Source organism: Bufo bufo, chromosome 2 (genome assembly GCF_905171765.1).
Source record: "Bufo bufo chromosome 2, aBufBuf1.1, whole genome shotgun sequence".
Lineage (NCBI taxonomy): Eukaryota > Metazoa > Chordata > Amphibia > Anura > Bufonidae > Bufo > Bufo bufo.
The window spans coordinates 436,358,003-436,379,021 of NC_053390.1; the positions used below are offsets into that span (position 1 = coordinate 436,358,003).

Here is a 21,019-nt window from a genome sequence, read left to right on the forward strand (position 1 = left end):
AGCCCGAGCCAAATGAGCAGTCACTCGGAAGGGCGGGGCCCGGTCCTTAATGTGGTACTCTTCCACAATAGCCAAACGAATCCATCTGGAAGTCTTTGACGCTGACAGCCCTTGTCTCGGCCCCTCTGGAATCACGAACAGGGAATCTGTCCTCCTGAAAGTAAAGTTTGTGATGGGATTTGAACTCACAGGTTCTGCATCATAGCCCAGAACTTTAACCACTACACTACATAGCTAAATCTTCTCATTTAGATGGAATGTCAATACCACCTTATCCTGATGGTGGATCAGGAAGGGCGACCGACATGACAGAGCCGCGTTTCGACACTCTACGGATAGAAGTAATTGCAACCAAAAAAGCCACCTTATAAGACAGGAAGCGCAGAGACACCTACTGCAAAGGCTCAAACGGAGAAGATTAGAGAGCGTTGAGCACTAGATTAAGATCCCAAGGATCCAATGGAGGACGGAAGGGGGGCGCAGCATGCGCAATCCCCTGCAGAAAAGTCTGAACCTCCGAAAGCGAAGCTAAATTTCGCTGAAAAAGAATGGAGAGAGCCGACACTTGCCCTTTGAGAGAGTTGAGAGCCAGCTCCAAGTCCATGCTCGACTGCAGGAAAGCCAAAAGTTGCGGCAAAGAAAAATGAACGGGAGACAGCTGTCTCCGCTCGCACCAACTAAAGTAGGACTTCCAAGTCTGGTGGTAGATTCTGGAAGACGACTGCTTCCTGGCACGAATCATAGTCTGGACCACTGCATCCGAAAAACCCTGAGCCTTCAGTACGGTGGCTTCAACAGCCTTGCCGTTAAATGTAGCGACCCTAAATTTGGGTGGATGATCCGCCCCTGCGACAGCAAGTCCTCCCAAAGAGGAAGACACCAATGTTCGTCGACGAGAATTGCGACTAGGGATGCGTGCCACACCCTGCGTGGCCAATCTGGGGCCACGAGAATGACGGGCAGTCCCTCGGATCTGATCTTCCTGAAAAGCCGCAGAATGAGCGAAAGAGGCGGGAACACGTAAGGAAATGTGAACCGACTCCACGGGATCACCAGTGCATCGCATGCCAGGGCCCTGGGGTCCCTGGACCGTGCGACGAAGTCCTCGACCTTGTTGAAGCATGAGAGCCACATCCGGCTGACCCCACCTCTCGCAGATGTCCCGAAAGACCTGTGGGTGAAGAGCCCACTTGCCGGGATCGAGACGCTCCCGGCTGAGAAAGTGTGCAATCCAGTTGTCTACGCCTGGAATGTGAACTGCCGATAGCACCGAAACCTGTTTCTCCGCCCAACTGAAAATCAGCGCCATCTCCTCCATGACTGCCGAGCTCTGGGTGCTGCCCTGGTGATTGATGTATGCCACCGCCGTGGAGTTGTCGGGCTGCACTTGCATCGGACAACCCCTGAGATGGTCGGCCCAATGTTGCAGAGAGCCGAATCGCCCTCAACTCCAGAACATTGATTGGAAGGGAGCGCTCCTCGCGTGACCATATCCCCTGGACCGAGAGATTTTCCAACACTCCCCCCCCAACCCCTGACGCTTGCATCTGTTGTTAACACCCTCCAACGGAGAGGGAGAAACTAACGCCCCGATGTCACCATTGGAGAGGCCATCCACCATCTGAGGGCCCGGCGCACTAAGGCAAGGAGACGCATCGGCTGATCCAATGAGTCTGGGGAGCGATCCCAGCTGGACAGAATGGCTCGCTGAAGCGCTCTGGTATGGAACTGAGCATAGGGAACTGCTTTGAAAGCAGAAACCATGTGCCCCAGAGCCGGCATGCAGCGACGAATGGGAACCTGAGCTGGCCGCAACTATGAGTGAATCTGAAGATGGAGAGCGGATAGTTTTTCCGAAGGCAAGAACACCTCTTGGCATGACAAGTGTCCAGTACCATGTCCAGATAAATCAATCGCTGCGATGGATAAAGACAAGACTTCTGTCTGTTCACGATCCATCCGAAGCGCTCCAGGGTGTCCAGGACTATACTCCGGCTGTCTGCCGTCCCTTGGAACAACGGACCCTTCACCAGGATGTTGTCTAAGTAAGGGATCCCCACGAACCTCCTGGCATGGAGCAGGGCCATGACTGCCGCCAGAACCTTCGTAAAGACCCTGGGGGCCGTGGACAGGCCGAAGGGGAGGGCTACAAATTGGTAGTGAAATTATCCCACTGCGAACCTGAGAAAACTCTGATGACTGACGCATATGGGCACGTGAAGATAAGCGTCCTTGATGTCTATCGAGGACAGGTACTCCCCCGTTTCCAGGGACGCAATTACCTCAGTGACTCCATCCGGAATCTGCGGATGCAAAGGAAACGTTTGAGCTCCTTGAGGTCTAGAACGGGACGGATCGTCCCCTCTTTTTTGGGAACCACAAAGAGATTGGAGTGAAACCCCTTAAAACGGTCTTGCACAGGAACCGGAACAATCGCACCTTGCTGCAGCAGTGTGTGTATTGCCAGAAAAAAAGAATCTGCGCCTGCGGGAGAGGCCGGAGGGGACGACCCAAAAAAACGGGACGGAGGTGAGGATTTGAAATCCATCTTGTAGTCCTCTGCAATCGCCTCCCTCAACACCGCATCGGAAACGTGAGCCAGCCAAACATGCCGAAATACACATGAAGCCGGCCGCCCACTCGAACAGAGTGCGCCGGGAGCCGCCCGTCATGCAGCGGAGCTCTTAGGGTTAAAGGACTTGGAGCCCTGTTGATAGGAATGCCAGGAAGGCCACGGCTTAAAGGAAGGCTTGCGCTTCTGGTTTGCGGCCCACTTATCGGACGCTCCCTTGGGGCCGGATTCCGCTTTTTTGACTTATTAGACCGCCCCCTGTGCTGTGGTAAATGGGTGCTCTTACCACCTGTATTGTCCAAAATGATCTCACCCAGGCGCTTACAAAAAAGTCTGCCGCCGGTAAAGAGGAGGGCCGCCCAGCATGAGAGCCATAGGCTACGGTGAATAGCCACCAATAGGGCTGACTAGCGAGCCATAAACCTTGCCGCGTCCAAAGATGCTTCACAAATACATGCACTGGCATGCGAGAGCTGCAAGGCCACATCTGCATGTTCCCCCGAGGGGACTCCCGAGTCGAGACCCTGACGTAAATTACTTGCCCACTCTCCCATAGCCTTACTCACCCATGTAGAGGCAAACACAGACTGCAGCACTGTGCCCACTGCTTCAAAGGCAGATTTTGCAAACGCTTCCAGCTTCTTATCTTTGATATCAGAAAAAGAAGCCCCATCCGCCATTGGCAAGGTAGTATTTTTAGCCAAGCAGGAAACTGGTGGGTCCACTTTAGGTGGAGCCGACCATTTCTTAGTTAAAAAAAAAAGAAGGATGTTCAAGCGTTTTGGCAACATTAAATGTTTATCGGTTAAATTCCACTCCTTGGAGAGAGAGGAATCAAACTCCTGGTGGCTGGGGAAACACTTGTGCGAATGACGAGACTTCCTAAAGGAAACGCCCACGCTGGCAGATGACTGAGCTGGATCCTCAAGGGGGGGGGGTTTAAAAAAAAAATAAAAAATTTAACTCCCCTTAATCCACTTGTTTGCGCAGCCCGACTTCTCTTCTGTCTTCATCTTTGAGGAATAGGACCTTTGATGACATCACTGTGCTCATCACATGGTCCATCACATGATCTTTTTACCTTGGTGATGGATCATGTGACAGACTATTTGATGAGCGTAGTGAAGTCACCACAGGTCCTGTGCACAGCAAAGATGAAGACAGAAGAGAAGCCGGGCTGCGCGAACGAGTGGATTAAGGTGAGTTAAATATTATTTTTTTTAACCCCCCTTGAGGATCCAGCTCAGTCATCTGCCAGCGTGGGTGTTTCTTTTAACCCCTCCAGCCCTATTGTACTATGCATTCTGTATTAAGAATGCTATTATTTTCCCTAATAACCATGTTATAAGGGAAAATAATAATGATCGGGTCTCCATCCCAATCGTCTCCTAGCAACCGTGCGTGAAAATCGCACCGCATCCGCACTTGCTTGCGATTTTCACTTCTATGGGGCCTACGTTGCGTGGAAAACGCACAATGCACAACGTAGAGCATGCTGCGATTTTCACGCAACGCACAAGTAATGCGTGAAAATCACTGCTCATCTGCACAGCCCCATTAAAGTGAATGGGTCCGGATTCAGTGCGGGTGCAATGCATTCACCTCACGCATTGCACCCACGCGGAAATCTCGCCCGTGTGAAAGAGGCCTTTGTCTCTTTACTTCTCTATTAAAAAGAAACAGAAAGCAACCATGTATTGTATGCATAAAATACATGTCACATACTTTCTCCCCACTCGGGAACTCACAATAGGAGCCACTGTTGAGGAATCGGGGTTATCCATACGTCCTCTCACCGGATCTGCTGCCGACATGCTGGACCTAAGTCTCGGTCCTTCTGCTGCCTGCCCTCACTTTTAAGGGGCTGGTTCGACGTCTGCTGTCACTTTCCCAGTGTTCCGTGATATTTCCCCACCCTCGTCACTTCCTGTTGTGACGCAGCCGCATCGGACATGGCGTTCCCAGCTTTGGAAGCAGGTGTGCCACGCCGCGCAGGCGCACAATGACGGGGTAGGGAAATTTCACACCAGAGTTGGTGGAGAAGGGGCCACCTAATGCGCTTGTGCCTTACCTCTCAGCTGGACACCAGCCGACACTGCGCATGCGCCGGGTGCCTCACCAGCGGTTAGAGGGCAGGAAAAAATTTACGGGCCAGTGCGCAAGCGTGGCTAACTACTCCCGTCGGGAAACACCACACGTGCGCACCAGCGGACAGGGAGGTCTCTTATACTGAACATCCATCCGATCACCGTGCCTGCGCAGTATGGGGGTAGGGAGTTCTGATGGACATTTGTTCTGTTAAATCTCTATACAACTCACTGCGCATATGCTGTGTCTGATCAGCTGGAGCCAGCTGAGAGGTAAGGCACAAGCACATTAGGTGGCCCCTTCTCCCCAACTCTGGTGTGAAATTTCCCCACCTCGTCGTTGTGCGTCGCGGCACACCTCCTTCCAAAGCTGCGAACGTCATGTCCGGTGCGGCCGCGTCACAACAGGAGGTGACGAGGGTAGGGAAATATCACGGAACCGTGGCCCTGCCGCACTTCCGATGTGTGCAGAGCCGAACTCCGCCTCCTCATGTGATGCAATCACGCCAGTCACATGACCGTCCCCCTGTGACTGCCTGGGCCCCTTAATACCATATGGGGGAGCTTTTCCCGGCTTGTCTCCCACAAAGGTAAAGAGAGCGTAGGAGCTTCTTAAAGGGAACCTGTCACCAAAAGATCCATTTTAAGCTGTTCAGAGTACCTTATAGTGCTACATAGTAGTGTCCTATTGCACTTTTTCTTCATTTTCCAGCATTTAGCCTCATTGAGAAATCGATGTTTTATTCAGCTGCTGCCCCGTGCTTCAAGTCAGGCTTGAAGTCAAGGGGGCAGCGGCCTAGGCGTCTCCAATCCTGCTCTCCCCGCCTTGATTGACACGCCGCATCTCAGTGCCGGGACCGCGCTCTCAGCCCGCATGCGCAGTAAAGGGCTGCTGTAGCGCGATGAATCTGGGTTTGGTAAATGCCAGGAGAATGTTACCTGCCTGACTGCACTGTGCTAACTGTAAAGTTTGGTGAAGGAGGAATAATGCCATGAGGTTGTTTCTCGGGGATTGGCCTAGGTCCCTTTGTTCCAGTGAAGGGAAATCCTAATACTTCAGCATACTAAGACAATTGTATGCTTCCAACTTTATGGGAAGGCTCTTTATTTTGTTCCAGCATGACTAAGTTCCAGTGCACAAAACAATGAAGACATGGTAGGGGGTTAATTTGGTGTGGAAGAACTTGACTGGCCTGGCCAGAGCCCTGGCTATGTACTCTGCTGTCTCCAACATTCCCACAGGGAATTAATGGAGTGGCAGGGCAACAAGCTCTGTCTGCTGCTCCATCAGGACGGGGATGTGGGACCACAGTGGTTGGACCTCCACTGGAGATAACTAATACTTTGCACAACCCCTTTAATGCCTATGGTTTTAAAATGGGATGTCATAAAAGCTCTTGTAGGTGTCCCAATACTATTGTCCAAATAGTGTGTGTATATTGCCAACGTATGCAAGGCTTTGGATAACAAAGTTTAAATTCTAAGGTTGAAGAGTAAGGCCTCTCTCACACGGGCATGTTTTCCGCACGGGTGCAATGCGTGAGGAGAACACATTGCACCCGCACTGAATCCGGACCCATTCATTTCAAGGGGGCTGTGCACATGAGCAGTGAATTTTACGCATCACTTGTGCGTTGCGTGAAAATCGCAGCACGCTCTATATTGTGCGTTTTTCACGCAACGCAGGCCCCATAAAAGTGAATGGGGCTGCGTGAAAATCGCAAGCATCCGCAAGCAAGTGCAGATGCGGAGCGATTTTCATGCATGGTTGCTAGGTGACGAGCGGGATGGGGACCCGATCTTTATTATTTTCCCTTATAACAAGTAAATTAGGGATGGAGGGGTTAAAAAAATATATACAATTTAACTCACCTTATCCACTTGTTCGCGCAGCCCAGCTTGTCTTCTTTCTTCTTCTTTGAGGACCTTGGAGGAAAAGGACCTTTGGTGATGTCACTGCGCTCATCACATGGTCCATCACCATGGTGATGGACCATGTAATGAGCGCAGTGACATCACCAAAGGTCCTTTTCCTCCCAGGTCCTCATAGAAGAAAAAAGAAGACAAGACCGGGCTGCGCGAACAAGTGGATGAGGTGAGTTAAATTTTTATTTTATTTTTTAACCCCTCCATCCCTAATTTACTAAGCATTCTGTATTAAGAATGGTATTATTTTCCCTTATAACCATGTTATAAGGGAAAATAATAAATTCTACACAACACCGATCCCAAACACGAACTTTTGTGAAGAGGTCCAGGTACCAAACATGCCGATTTTTCTCACGAGCATGAAAAACGCTTTGCACTTACGCAGAAAAATTGTGCATTTTCCCGCAACGCACCCGCATCTTTTCCTGCAACGCCCGTGTGAACCCAGCCTAAGGGTGTCTTCACACGAGATGGAAAAATCCGGCAGAAAACATTTATAGTAACAGTTTATAAGGCTCAAAAAAGACGTCTGTCCATCCAGTTCATCCTTCAAGTCGATCCAGAGGAAGGCAAAAAAAAAAACCCTGTGAGGTAGAAGCCAATTTTCCTCACCTTGGGGGAAAAAAATTCCTTCCCGACAGAATAACTCCATGGATCAACGACTCATCTCTAGTAGCTATAGCCTGTAATATTATTACACTCCAGAAATACATCCAGGTTCCTCTTGAACTCTTTTAGTGAACTCACCATCACCACCTCCTCAGGCAGAGAGTTCCATAGTCTCACTGCTCTTACCGTAAAGAATCGTCTTCTTAGTTTGTGTACAAACCTTCTTTCCTCCAGACGCAGAGGATGTCCCCTCGTCAGTCACAGTCCTGGATATAAATAGATAATGGGAGAGATCTCTGTATTGACCCCGGATATAACTATACATAGTTATTAGTAGGGATCGACCAATATTGATTTTTTAGGGCAGATAACGATAATCTGTGAACTTTCAGGCAGATAGCCGATAATTAATATAGATATTCTGTGAATTTTCATTTTTGAAAAAAAAAAAAAAAATTCCTACACAAATCTGCAGAAAATGAATGTTTATTGTTAAAGTGTCGTTTTTTTTTTAAAAAAAAATCTTTTTTTCATTTAAAATTAATATTTGTGTTTTTTTTTTACTATTAGCCCCCTTAGGGACTAGAACCCTTGTCCTATTCACCCTGATAGATCTCCATCAGGGTGAATAGGATCTCAAACTCTCCCTGCTGCTCTGTGCACACAGCAGCATGGAGCTTACCATGGCAGCCAGGACTTCAATAGCGTCCTGGCTGCCATGGTAACCGATCGGAGCCCCAGGCTTACACTGCTGGGGCTCCGATTGGAACTTCCACTGAGGAGGAGAGAGGGGACCCTGTGGCCACTGCCACCAATGATTAATACTGGGGGGGGGGGGGCACACTGCGCCACCAATGTCTTTAATACTGGGGTGGGGGGGGGGGGGGCGCACTGCGCCACCAATGTTTTAATACTGGGGTTTGGGGGGGCGCACTGAGCCACCAATGAAGATAACTCATTAATTCATATACAGCAGGCAGGAGCTGGCTGCAGAATCACATGGCCGGTATCTTCATTGGTGGCACAGTGAACTCAGCCCCTCCCCTCCTCCCATTGGCAGCAGCAGCACAGGAGGGAGGGAGACACTGCTTCCTTCTCCCCTGTGCTTGAGGCAGCGCGATCCTTGTTCCCGATTAGTTATCGGCAAAATAGATGCCGATAACGTTCAAAATCCTGAATATCGGCCGATAATATCGGTAAAACCGATAATCGGTCGATCCCTAGTTATTAGATCTCCGTCATGTGCAGGTGAAGACTACATCCCGCACTGAAATTAATGGGAGACATTCTGCTTTAGAAAAGCACATCATTGAGTGGTTGGCGGAGGACTCCTGGGGACATTGCATCTGCTTTGCTGATAGCACACATTATAGAAAATGACTCACCAGTAGCTCTATTGGAACAAAGCGGCCTATCTGACAAGTTAGGGGGACACCCTACACTTAATATGATACATAGGATCTGGCATAAGTGTCGTGACTTGCTGTCTATACAGGAATTCAGTCAGGTCACTCCTCTGGAAAAATCCTCAGCCACCTGAGATATTTTGCTTGGAAGGGTTCTCGCCTTAGGAACGGAAAGTTGTGAAATTTCTGTATCAGTTGCAGAGAGATGGGGAGTTCAAATCATTTGAACAACTCAGGAATGAATTTGCCCTTTCCCATGCAGCCTTTTATCAATTCTTACAGATACAGCACGCGTTCCAGGCTCAGACAAAATCTATGTCGCTTACATGCGCAACAGTCCTACTGTTTCAACAGATTCTCACAAGTGACTCCTTCAAGTGGTCTAATATCATCCATATATAGGAACTTGTTTGTGAAATCCATGATGCAAGATACATTAGTGGTCAAGCAAAAATGGGAAAGAGAGGTTGGCCCAATATCAGATCAATTGAAGTCAGTACTGGCCTTGACACTTCAGTTATCATTATGCGAGGGCAAGGGCATGTCCCAATTACTTCTTATCCACCGGGCATATAGGACTCCGGCATTTCTGTTCAAGATTGGAGTTAGGAATGATGCTTCCTGCCCTAGATGTGGGGTGAGTCCTGCATCCTTGATACACATGTTCCGGGAGTGCACGGAGCTTGAGAATTTCAGGACAGGTGTGCTAGCTTTTATTAAAGACTCTTATCAAATTGTGGTTGACTCGCCGGGTCCGAAGACATGTGTACTGGGAATATTGGACATTAAAAACAGACATTCACGCCTGGGAGTGCAGCGTCTGCTCTTCCAGGCCAGGAAATTAATAGCTAAATACTGGCTTAGACCCCAGCCCCCAACTAGGACTGAATTTATGAACAGAATAACTGATCCTTCGCCTAGAAAAAGGTGTATATCTTAAAAGGCAATGCTTGGCAAAGTTTACCAAAATTTGGGACAAATGGGTAGAATATAGGACTACTGTGGTATAGCATGGCCTATGGCTCTGGCTATTTTAGGAGGAAGGGTCGTAGAAATATGTGTGGATGTAGAACATACTTATGCGAATCCCATACTATGAAGGGAAAACAGACTGGAAGACTTGGCGCGGAGGCGCTCAAGTAACACTGTCTTGGAGTGGATGGATATGAAACTCATATTTAGAGTATCGGGAGTTTACCTGGAGGAGTTCTAATACATTATACCTCTGCTAGTGGTGCTGTGCCCGTTTCATCGCTGGGGCGGGGCGGTTTAAGGGACGGTTAGTTAAATTTAATAATAAACAGCTTAAGGGGTTTCCGTCTTGTAATATGCACTTTTACTTTTAGAAATTGTACAGGATATGAAAATGTCTAGATCATTTTCTATGGGTCTAAAGGGATTGTTTGTACCCCTTAATGTATCCTCTGTTGATATGTTATGTTCATTTTTGTATACATGAAAAATTTGTCAAAAAATTTGAATCAGATTATAAAAAAGAAAAAGAAAAAGGAAAGCACATCATTATTTATACAGCAGAATCTTATTCCCCAGAAGAATTGAGATTGACACTTTTAACATGAGGAAAGTCTATATACTGCACATTTTCTGGTGGATCTCTCCACCACATGTAATGGCACCCTAAAGGTAGAATAAATTGCACAGAATAAAATCTGTTATGGTAAGAAATGCATGGTAATATGCAGAATTTTAGCCAGATTTCATTCCAGAAGAGTAAACAATAGATGCAGTGGATTGTAATTTTTTTTCCTTCAGCATGTGAAGGTTTTACATGCATTGTCCTATAATTTGCTGCAGACTATCAGTGGGGACCATTATGACATGAAAAATTTGAAAATCACAAATTTAGTGTCCAATTCAATAGTTTATTTTACAAAATAAATTGGAAGAGAAGGGATGTTCACATTAAAAAAAAATTGCACAGCCATACTAACGTGAAGCACAGATACATTTTCCTAACAAAAACTAGCAGACCCTTAGATACAGGGTTTGACTGGGTTAGATGGTGCTGCTGATATCTGTGTGGGAGTTAAAAATATGATTTATGAAGTTGCGAAAGTTATTGTAAATTAAGATACTACTGGTAAAAAACAAAAACTAAAAAAAAAACTAAAAAAATGTTGAGCATCCTGGGATGCTAGGATTTGTATGCAGGAAAAATGGTTACCAGCTACATACACTCTTGTATTTCGATAATCATTACAGCGAGACAACCTTGACGTAAAGAGGACCTGTAACCTCTCCTGACATGTCTGTTTTAGCAACTATTTGCATTTCCTATATACTAATTCTGAACATTATTCTTATAACTATGTTTTATCATTTGTTTATTATGACTAGATGTTATATATTGCTAGCTGTTTGCAATAAAGGTCCAGATGGGGGTTACCAGTTGCGGGGATGTCCCTGCACAGTCTGAGCACTGATTGAATAGTATAAGACTGCAGCTGGACATTCATTGCAAACTGCAAGCAATTCACTCATAACTTCTAGTAGGAATAATAAATGAATGGCACAACACATAGTGTTAGAGTCATAATAGATGCTCCAGAATTGTTAATACACAGAGAATGCAAATAGTTGTTAAAACAGACATGTCAGGAGAAGAAAGAGTGTACAATTGGTAAATACAGAGCTCCCATCCTGGATATAGCAGCTTGTCCCCCGGCTGAATTTCCAAGTATCCAGTTTCTTGCAACTGTTCAGGCTGAGATAAAAATGTTCTTCACTGTCTGCTACTTCACTCCTGTGCTGGAGGATCCTGGACCTCACGCTTTACTGAAATAAGAAAAATGACAATAAAAATGTACATATAGTATAAATCAAATATAACATGCGCACAATATATACACTTTTTATTGCATGAACGGTTTTAATAATCAAAAGGTATTGCAAAGAATCACATACAGAGGAAATATTGTAAACGATATTAACATTAAAAAGCTTTCCTCCACAAATGTAAAATGATCATATATTCCTTGCCTCCATAACTGCTTTCTGCAAGTTTATTAAAATGAAAAATAGTGTATATTTTTACCATATTAGCCAGTAGACAGAAAAGATAAAAAGATAAAATGAAGAGTCCTCATTCATTGATATTTAAAGAGACAATAAACACAGAATAAAAAAAACAAAAACAAATAATTAACACAACGGAACATAAGCTCTTTATTTTTCTTGTTTTATAAAATAGAACAGCCGTGTATTCTTCTAATAGGCTGCAGCCATGTCTGCTCCCCCTCCCTCTCCCCTCTTTGATGCTAGTGCACATGAGAGGAAGTTTAGGGGCTTGCTTTCTTTTTTTTTTTTTTTTTTTTTTTTTAGGGAATAGCAAACTCAAAAGATGATAAATAGCAAGCTTTACAGATTTAGGTCTCTTCATCAGGCCAGGTACAAACAATATCTGAAGAAAAGGACAGAGGAACAGTGTGGATATGTACTCCTCATATATAGGTGATCTGCTTTATATCACTTGTCTAATTCACCACACTATTCCAATGCCTTTTTATACACTCACCTAAGGAATTATTAGGAACACCTGTTCTATTTCTCATTAATGCAATTATCTAGTCAACCAATCACATGGCAGTTGCTTCAATGCATTTAGGGGGGTGGTCCTGGTCAAGACAATCTCCTGAACTCCAAACTGAATGTCAGAATTGGAAAGAAAGGTGATTTAAGCAATTTTGAGCGTGGCATGGTTGTTGGTGCCAGACGGGCCGGTCTGAGTATTTCACAATCTGCTCAGTTACTGGGATTTTCACGCACAACCATTTCTAGGGTTTACAAAGAATGGTGTGAAAAGGGAAAAACATCCAGTATGCGGCAGTCCTGTGGGCAAAAATGCCTTGTGGATGCTAGAGGTCAGAGGAGAATGGGCCGACTGATTCAAGCTGATAGAAGAGCAACGTTGACTGAAATAACCACTCGTTACTAGGGGTGCACCGAAAATATCGGCCGAAAATGGGCCTAATCCATTTCGGCCGATATTGGTACATATCGGCAGAAAATATGGGGTTTGGGATTTGTGGGATTTGTCACCCGCGCCGGGCGGGCGGTTTACTTTAAGTCACTGCATCTTTATTTTACCTTACAATCGTGACGCTCCAGTAACAACTCTGCAGGCAGAGCGGAGGGCGGCGTAACGTCACTTACTCACGTGACGCGCCTGCTCCGCCTCCTTCATTCATAAAGTGGGCGGAGCAGGCGCGTCACGTGAGTAAGTGACGTTACGCCGCCCTCCGCTCTGCCTGCAGAGTTGTTACTGGAGCGTCACGATTGTAAGGTAAAATAAAGATGCAGTGAGTGATTAGTCTGCTGTGAGCAGCAGGGCCGGGGCTGTTATGGGTAGGGGGATCGGTCTATGGCACTGCTATGGGGAGGGGGGATCTGTGCACTGTTATGTGGAAAGGGATCTGTGCACTGTTATGGGGAAAGGGATCTGTGCACTGTTATGGGGAAAGGGATCTGTGCACTGTTATGGGGAAAGGGATCTGTGCACTGTTATGGGGAAAGGGATCTGTGCACTGTTATGGGGAAAGGGATCTGTGCACTGTTATGGGGAAAGGGATCTGTGCACTGTTATGCCCATAACAGTGCACATATCCCCCCCCCCTCCATAACAGCGCCACCCACAGATGAATTTTATTCATGAAAAAGAATTATTAATAAAATCATTTAAAAAAAAGTATTTTAAAAGTATTTGGGCAAAAAGGCAGTTTCGGTTTCGGTTTTCGGTCAAGGGCATCCTGAATTTTCGGTTTCGGACCAGAATTTTCATTTCGGTGCACCCCTACTCGTTACAACTGAGGTATGCAGCAAAGCATTTGTGAAGCCACAGCACGCACAACCTTGAGGCGGATGGGCTACAACAGCAGAAGACCCCACCGGCTACTCATCTCCACTACAAATAGGAAAAAGAGGCTACAATTTGCACGAGCTCACCAAAATTGGGCTGTTGAAGACTGGAAAAATCTTGCCTGGTCTGATGAGTCTCGATTTCTGTTGAGACATTCAAATGGTAGAGTCCGAATTTGGCGTAAACAGAATGAGAACATGTATCCATCCTCTGATGGCTACTTCCAGCAGGATAATGCACCATGTCACAAAGCTCGAATCATTTCAAATTGGTTTCTTGAACATGACAATGAGTTCACTGTACTAAAATGGCCCCCACAGTCACCAGATCTCAACCCTTCTTTGGGATGTGGTGGAACGGGAGCTTCGTGCCCTGGATGTGCATCCCTCAAATCTCCATCAACTGCAAGATGCTATTCTATCAATATGGGCCAACATTTCTAAAGAATGCTATCAGCACCTTGTTGAATCAATACCACGTAGAATTAAGGCAGTTCTGAAGGCAAAAGGGGGTCCAACACCGTATTAGTATGGTGTTTCTAATAATTCTTTAGGTGAGTGTATATATAAATATGTGACTCTTCAGATATTTTGTGTTATGTCTTGCCTGATAAAAGAGACCCAAGCAAGACATGCCATTTGTCATCATGTTTTCAGTTAAACATTAACTGTCAGTTTTAGTAACTACTTGCATTCCCCATGTAATAACAATTCTGGAGCATCTATTCTTAGGACTAAAAGTTTATGAATAAATCGCTAATTTGGTGTTACCAGATGGGGGTGTCCACCCTGCACAAGCTTATACTGTCAACACTGATTCTAAAGTGTCAGACTGTTCAGGGACACCCCCTGACTGGTATTATACAGTTGGCAATTTACTAAAGCTTCTAGCAGGAATAACAGAGGAACAGCACAACAAAGGCTTATACGAAAAGATGATCCAGAATCGTCAGTGTGAACAGATGTCAGGAGTAGTTGAGATGAGTCCTCTGTAAAGGGTATTAACAGCTAAAGACTCCGCATGTTTCAAATACATGTTATATGCAGATTGGAGCAGCAAATCAATGTCTACCGCTTTCAACTACTTACTTTCATCTCTGGCTTTCATGCGGGCAATGAAGGAATAGCTTTTGTTCCTACGATAATTTTCATAAGGGTCATCAAGCGAAACTCCAACTCCTTTATACTGGTCCCACTTATCACGCACATCCCCTCCTTTAATTGGGTCTTGAATCCCCTGCTCATTGGCACCTAGGCCCCCAGCTCCACTCCATCCTAAATGAAGAAAATCAAAACCTGTAACTATGCTTGTTTTGTGGCTTTCAAATACTACAGGTCAACATTGATCCCTAAAGTATGAGAAGAGAGTGTTGGGAAGCTGATATTTGCATCTTTAACTTCTTAAGGACCAGACCAATTTACCTTTTTGCGTTTTCACATAGAATATGAGGGCTTGAGTTTTGCGGGACAAGTTGTACTTTCGAATGCCACAATCTTTTATTGCATATTATGTAATGGTAAGCTGGGGGAAAAAAATCTCAACATAATTCTGCCATAGTTTTATGGGTTTCGTTTTTACGGCTTTCCCTAGGTGTTAAAACTACCATTTAGATTTTTTATTTTCTGTTACACAATTCATCATACAGGAAAAATATTTTTATATTTTAGAAAGCTTGGTCGTTTTAGGATGTGGAAATGCTAGTGATCTTTATCTTTAAAAGGGGGTGATTAGAATTTTCTGATATTTTTTTTTTTAAATGTTTGACTTTTTTTTTAACACTTATATTGAAAGGGTTGCGCAGGCCGTTTATATTTATGACCTATCCTCAGGATAGGTCATCAATATCTGAATGGCCAGGGTCAGACAAGGCACCCCCGCGATCAGGTTTTTAAGAGGAGGTAGCACTACATGAGAGTGCTGCTTTCTCTTCATTACACTGCTCGTCGTCATTCCTGTACTTGCTTCATTAAAGTGAATAGAGCGAGTACATGTAATTAATTATACTTCCCAGACGATGGACAGTGTCATGAACAGTTAGTGGCGCATCTATATAAACTGCCTGCAAAACCCTTTTAAGTCCCCCTAGGAGACTTGAACATGCGATTGTCTGAACGCTTCTCACATACTGTGAGGTCCATAAATATTGGGACATCGACACAATTCTAACATTTTTGGCTCTATACACCACCACAATGGATTTGAAATGAAACGAACAAGATGTGCTTTACCTGCAGACTGTCACCTTTAATTTGAGGGTATTTACATCCAAATCAGGTGAACGGTGTAGGAATTACAACAGTTTGCATATGTGCCTCCCACTTGTTAAGGAACCAAAAGTAATGGGACAGAATAATAATCCTAAATCAAACTTTCACTTTTTAATACTTGGTTGCAAATCCTTTGCAGTCAATTACAGCCTGAAGTCTGGAACGCATAGACATCACCAGACGCTGGGTTTCATCCCTAGTGATGCTCTGCTAGGCCTCTACTGCAACTGTCTTCAGTTCCTGCTTGTTCTTGGGGCATTTTCCCTTCAGTTTTGTCTTCAGCAAGTGAAATGCATGCTCAATCGGATTCAGGACCGGTGATTGACTTGGCCATTGCATAACATTCCACTTCTTTCCCTTAAACTCTTTGGTTGCTTTTGCAGTATGCTTTGGGTCATTGTCCATCTGCACTGTGAAGCGCCGTCCAATCAGTTCTGAAGAATTGGCTGAATATGAGCAGATAATATTGCCCGAAACACTTCAGAATTCATCCTGCTGCTTTTGTCAGCAGTTACATCATCAATAAATACAAGAGAACCAGTTCCATTGGCAGCCATACATGCCCACGCCATGACCCTACCACCACCATGCTTCACTGATGAGGTGGTATGCTTAGGATCATGAGCAGTTCCTTTCCTTCTCCATACTCTTTTCTTCCTATCACTCTGGAGACCAAGATTAACTTGTACATCTGTCCATAGGATGTTGTTCCAGAACTGTGAAGGCTTTTTTAGATGTCGTTTGGCAAACTCTAATCTGGCCTTCCTGTTTTTGAGGCTCACCAATGGTTTACATCTTGTGGTGAACCCTCTGTATTCCCTCTGGTGAAGTCTTCTCTTGATTGTTGACTTTGACACACATACACCTACCTCCTGGAGAGTGTTCTTGATCTGGCCAACTGTTGTGAAGGGTGTTTTCTTCACCAGGGAAAGAATTCTTTGGTCATCCACCACAGTTGTTTTCCGTGGTCTTCCAGGTCTTTTGGTGTTGCTGAGCTCACGATGCGTTCCTTCTTTTTAAGAATGTTCCAAACAGTTGTTTTGGCCACGCCTAATGTTTTTGCTATCTCTATGATGGGTTTGTTTTGTTTTTTTCAGCCTAATGATGGCTTGCTTCACTGATAGTGACAGCTCTTTGGATCTCATCTTGAGAGTTAAAAGCAACAGATTCCAAATGCAAATAGCACACTTGAAATGAACTCTGGACCTTTTATCTGCTCATTGTAATTGGGATAATGAGGGAATAACACACACCGGGCCATGGAACAGATGAGAAGCCAGTTGTCACATTACTTTTGGTTCCTTAACAAGTGGGAGGCACATATGCAAACTGTTGTAATTCCTACACTGTTCACCTGATTTGCATGTAAATACCCTCAAATTAAAGCTGACAGTCTGCAGTTAAAGCACATCTTGTTCGTTTCATTTTAAATCCATTGTGGTGGTGTATAGAGCCAAAAATGTTAGAATCGTGTTGACGTCCCAATATTTATGGACCTGACTGTAGAATGCAATGATTTAACATTGCAGCCTATGGGAGATTCGCTATTTTCCTGTGCCAGGCCTCGTTAGCCTTCAGTAGGTCTGAGGCTGCCATAGCAACAGAAAAACACTCTCGATTTGGGGGGAAGGGAGCCCTATAGAGTACCAGGAGTGAAAAGACCATGGCATCTGAGGGGTTAAATATCAGTGGATATGGAAGCAATCCGTGGAGACCACAGACTGCACACGTCTGTGATTCACTGACTTGCAAGGGCTGAAGGGGTGGTTTACGACAGGGTTCAAAAAAGGATACCAGTCATAATCTGCACTAAGTATACATAGTAATAGTTCAGCTTGATTATTTCAGCCTGGATTGCTTCTTTAAGTTCTTTAAAAAAAAAATGTATAGACAATCAAGCTATTCAATAACGAAATGCGCACTTAGTCGTAGGCATAGGCTTAGTACCACATTTATTAATCTGTTTCAGACAGTAGTCAAGCTACCATCCTGTGGGTTCAAGCTGAGAGTAATGTGCAAGTCAGGGGCATGTGGAAACTGGGGGGGGCAGCAGGGAGAAGGACATGACTATGGGTCGGGACAAGTGACATTGACTGGATTAATAGAGGTAGCCTGTGAAGCATGACAGGAATTGACAGTTGGAGAGGGAGGATAAGCAAAGGGATATGCAGCATCATCTTTACATGTCTTTTATGCATAAAAACTCTTACCCATTTTCACCAGCATCTGATGCCCCTTGTTCTCCTCTCCAAGGCGCACATTTGGCACACTTCCTCCAGATCCTGAACCCAAGCCTGAAGAGGAACTATGAAAACACATGAACATTCAGTTTTGGTAAGTAGGCTACTAATATTATATATATAAAATTTTGTATTGTAGTTATAGCATTGGGTGCTGTCTGCTTTTTACTTACGGTGGAGTTGCACTGCGAGACCGAGATCTCCGTTTTCTTCCAGGTGAGAATGACTTTGACCTAGATCTAGACCTTGAATGACTTTGGGATGACCTAGACCGGCTTCTGCTCCTTTAAAATAAAAATTATGTTTATAGTTCCACTTATTTTATTATATCACACAAATGCCAACATGCTAAAACTAAATTGCCAAAAGTTGGATGGGATTCCATGACTAACCTTGATCTGGATCGAGAGTAGGACCGGGACCTGGACCGAGATCTTGACCGAGATCTAGAGTACGAACGGGAGGACTTTGAAGATCTGGAGTTGGAACGTGAAGAAGATTGTCCACGACTTTTTGATCGACTATTGGATCTTGATGGCCTATCCACGAAAACAGTAATTTTATTTATAGAGAACCATAACTAAATAAAATGTATTTGAAATGCAGAATTATTGGCAATGCTTGTGACACTGCCTTACTAAACCCGAAAAATAAATTCTCCAGGATTTTACTACTGATGGCCTATTCTCATGATATACCATTAATAATTGATTAGCTGTTTTGGGGTAGGTCAGTTTAAAAAAAAAAATAAAAATCACAATCAAAGACCCATAACATTGTTATTTTGTCATCAATGGAGATGTACAGGGCTTGTTTTTTGCAGGACAATTTGTAGTTTTCATTGTACATTTTTTATTACATTTTATTGAGTTTTTGTGGAGGTGGAATGAACAGAAAACAGTATTTCTCATCCGTATCATTGGGGGACATAGGGTTGACCATGGTATAGCTGTTGCCACTAGGAGGCGGACACTAAGCACACAAAGTGTGAGCTCCTCCCTTCAGCTATACCCTTCCTACAGGGACTAAGCTAAATCAGTTGTGTTGGCATTCCATCTCAATGAAGAGATCATTCTCCCTTAATTTTGTCCTGACCCGTCTCATCCTCGTGAGCAGTCGCTCCACACTCTGGATTTGGTACGAGCCATTCGCATCTATCTGTCCCAGACGTCATCTTTCCGGCGGACGGATTCCCTGTTCGTCATTTCAGAAGGGCCGAAACGAGGGCTGGCTGCGTCTAAGGGTACTTTCACACTAGCGTTATTCTTTTCCGGCATTGAGTTCCGTCCTAGGGGCTCAATATCGGAAAATAACTAATCAGTTCTATCCTAATGCATTCTGAATGGAGAGCAAACCGTTCAGGATGCATCAGGATGTCTTCAGTTCAGTCTTTTTGACTTTTCAGGACGGAGATAATACTGCAGCATGCTGCGGTTTTATCTCCGTCCAAAATTCCAGAACACTTGCCGGAATGCCCTGAGTTTTTCCCATTGACATGCATTAATGCCGGATCCGGCAGAGAGTGTTCCGGCAAAACGCATGCTCAGACCGCAAAAAATGTGAAAAAAAAAAATCAATGCCGGATCCGTTTTTCCAGATGACATCGGATCCAGCATTTCAATGCATTTGTCATACGGATCGGGATCCTGATCCGTATGACAAATGCCATCAGTTTGCATGCGTTTTGACAGATCCAGCAGGCAGTTCCGGCGACGGAACTGCCTGCCGGAAACCTCTGCCACAAGTGTGAAAGTACCCTAAAACTTCCATTTCCCGATGGATTAATTTGGCCATTGTGGAAGCATACAACGTCAGTGACCGGGCCCCACCCTTCCGGGTTACTGCTCATTCTGCTCGGGCAGTGGGGGCCTCTTGGGCAGTGCATCATGAGGCTTCGGCCCTTCAGGTATGCAAGGCGGCTACCTGGTCATCTTTGCACACTTTTTTCAAATTTTACAGAGTAAACACCTTTGCGTCTTCTGATGCTTCTCTGGAGCTTAGAGTTTTGCAGACAGAGGTTCTCTGATTGGCCGGGGAGGGGGAGGTTTGTTTGTGCCCACCCTTGGGACTGCTCTGTAACGTCCCATGGTCAAGCCTGTGACCCCAATGATACGGATGAGAAAACTAGATTTCTCGCCCAGTTTCCTTGGGGGACACAGAAGACCTTGGGTATAGCTCATCTCCATAGGAGGCGTGACACTAAGTGAAGACTGTTAAGCCCCTCCTCCACAGCTATACCCTCAGCCTGGAGAGAAAGGCAGCCAGTTTTTTGCTTAGTGTCCAAGGAGGCAAGACACTCCCTGCTCTGCAGGGCTGGTTTCTCCTTGTTTAAATTTTAGATTTTTACTTTTTTATTTCTTTTTGTTCCAGATCATCAGGGATAACAGAGTCGCACTAGACCTCTCTGTTCTCCCGGGGTTGAGCTGCGCCAGTGCCGGTCATCCGCACTGCTGCCTCCCCCACAGAAGGCAAGGTGGATCAGGGCAGCCCAGCTCCCCTACATCCCGCCAGCGCAAGGGTCGCCCGCACGCCAAGTCCCTCTTCCAGCGTCCTGCCACTACGGTGCCAGTAGCTGAAGGGGCGACCCTGCTGGAATGGACCGAGGGTGAAGACGGCTGTGGTAAGAGAGTGGCTTCTCCAGCCCTACGTCCCCCACCCCCCACCCAATGGTCTCCTGCGTGCCTGACCCCCCATACTGGGCCTCTAGTCCCCTGCTGGACCTAGGCTGGCTCCTGGGGTGCCGCAGAGCGGCAATCTGCTCCCTGCCTCCCCCCCCCCTTTTTTCCTGGCCCTCATAGTACATGCAGCTAGTGGCTGTCAGCCGTCGCCTGCCTTCTCCTCACGGGCACCCCGTCTTTGGGTCCCCCCCCATCTCGCCTGATCACATTGGGCCTTACCGGAGAGTGCAGGACGCTGCAGTGGAGTAAGGCCTCGCCCCTGGACAGCACTAATATTCCGGTGCGGCCGAGCCGGCCGGCAAACCGCCATTCCGGGTCCCTGTCTCTTCCGGCCGGCGGGGTGGGCCCCCGCGGC

General features: G+C 45.7%; 1 protein-coding gene across 1 annotated transcript in view; it reads right to left on the reverse strand.

Annotated features, from left to right (window-relative positions):
- Positions 1–10,465: 10,465 nt before the first annotated feature.
- LOC120989377 (calcium homeostasis endoplasmic reticulum protein) overlaps positions 10,466–21,019 on the reverse strand; it is a 34,370-nt gene continuing 23,816 nt past the window's right edge. The window contains exons 16-20 of the mRNA XM_040417445.1: positions 18,379–18,525; positions 18,160–18,270; positions 17,957–18,051; positions 14,568–14,753; positions 10,466–11,399 (exon numbers count right to left, since the gene is read on the reverse strand). Coding sequence (XP_040273379.1) covers positions 11,362–11,399; positions 14,568–14,753; positions 17,957–18,051; positions 18,160–18,270; positions 18,379–18,525 — 577 coding nt within the window. The 3' untranslated portion in view covers positions 10,466–11,361. The remainder of the gene's footprint in view (positions 11,400–14,567; positions 14,754–17,956; positions 18,052–18,159; positions 18,271–18,378; positions 18,526–21,019) is intronic.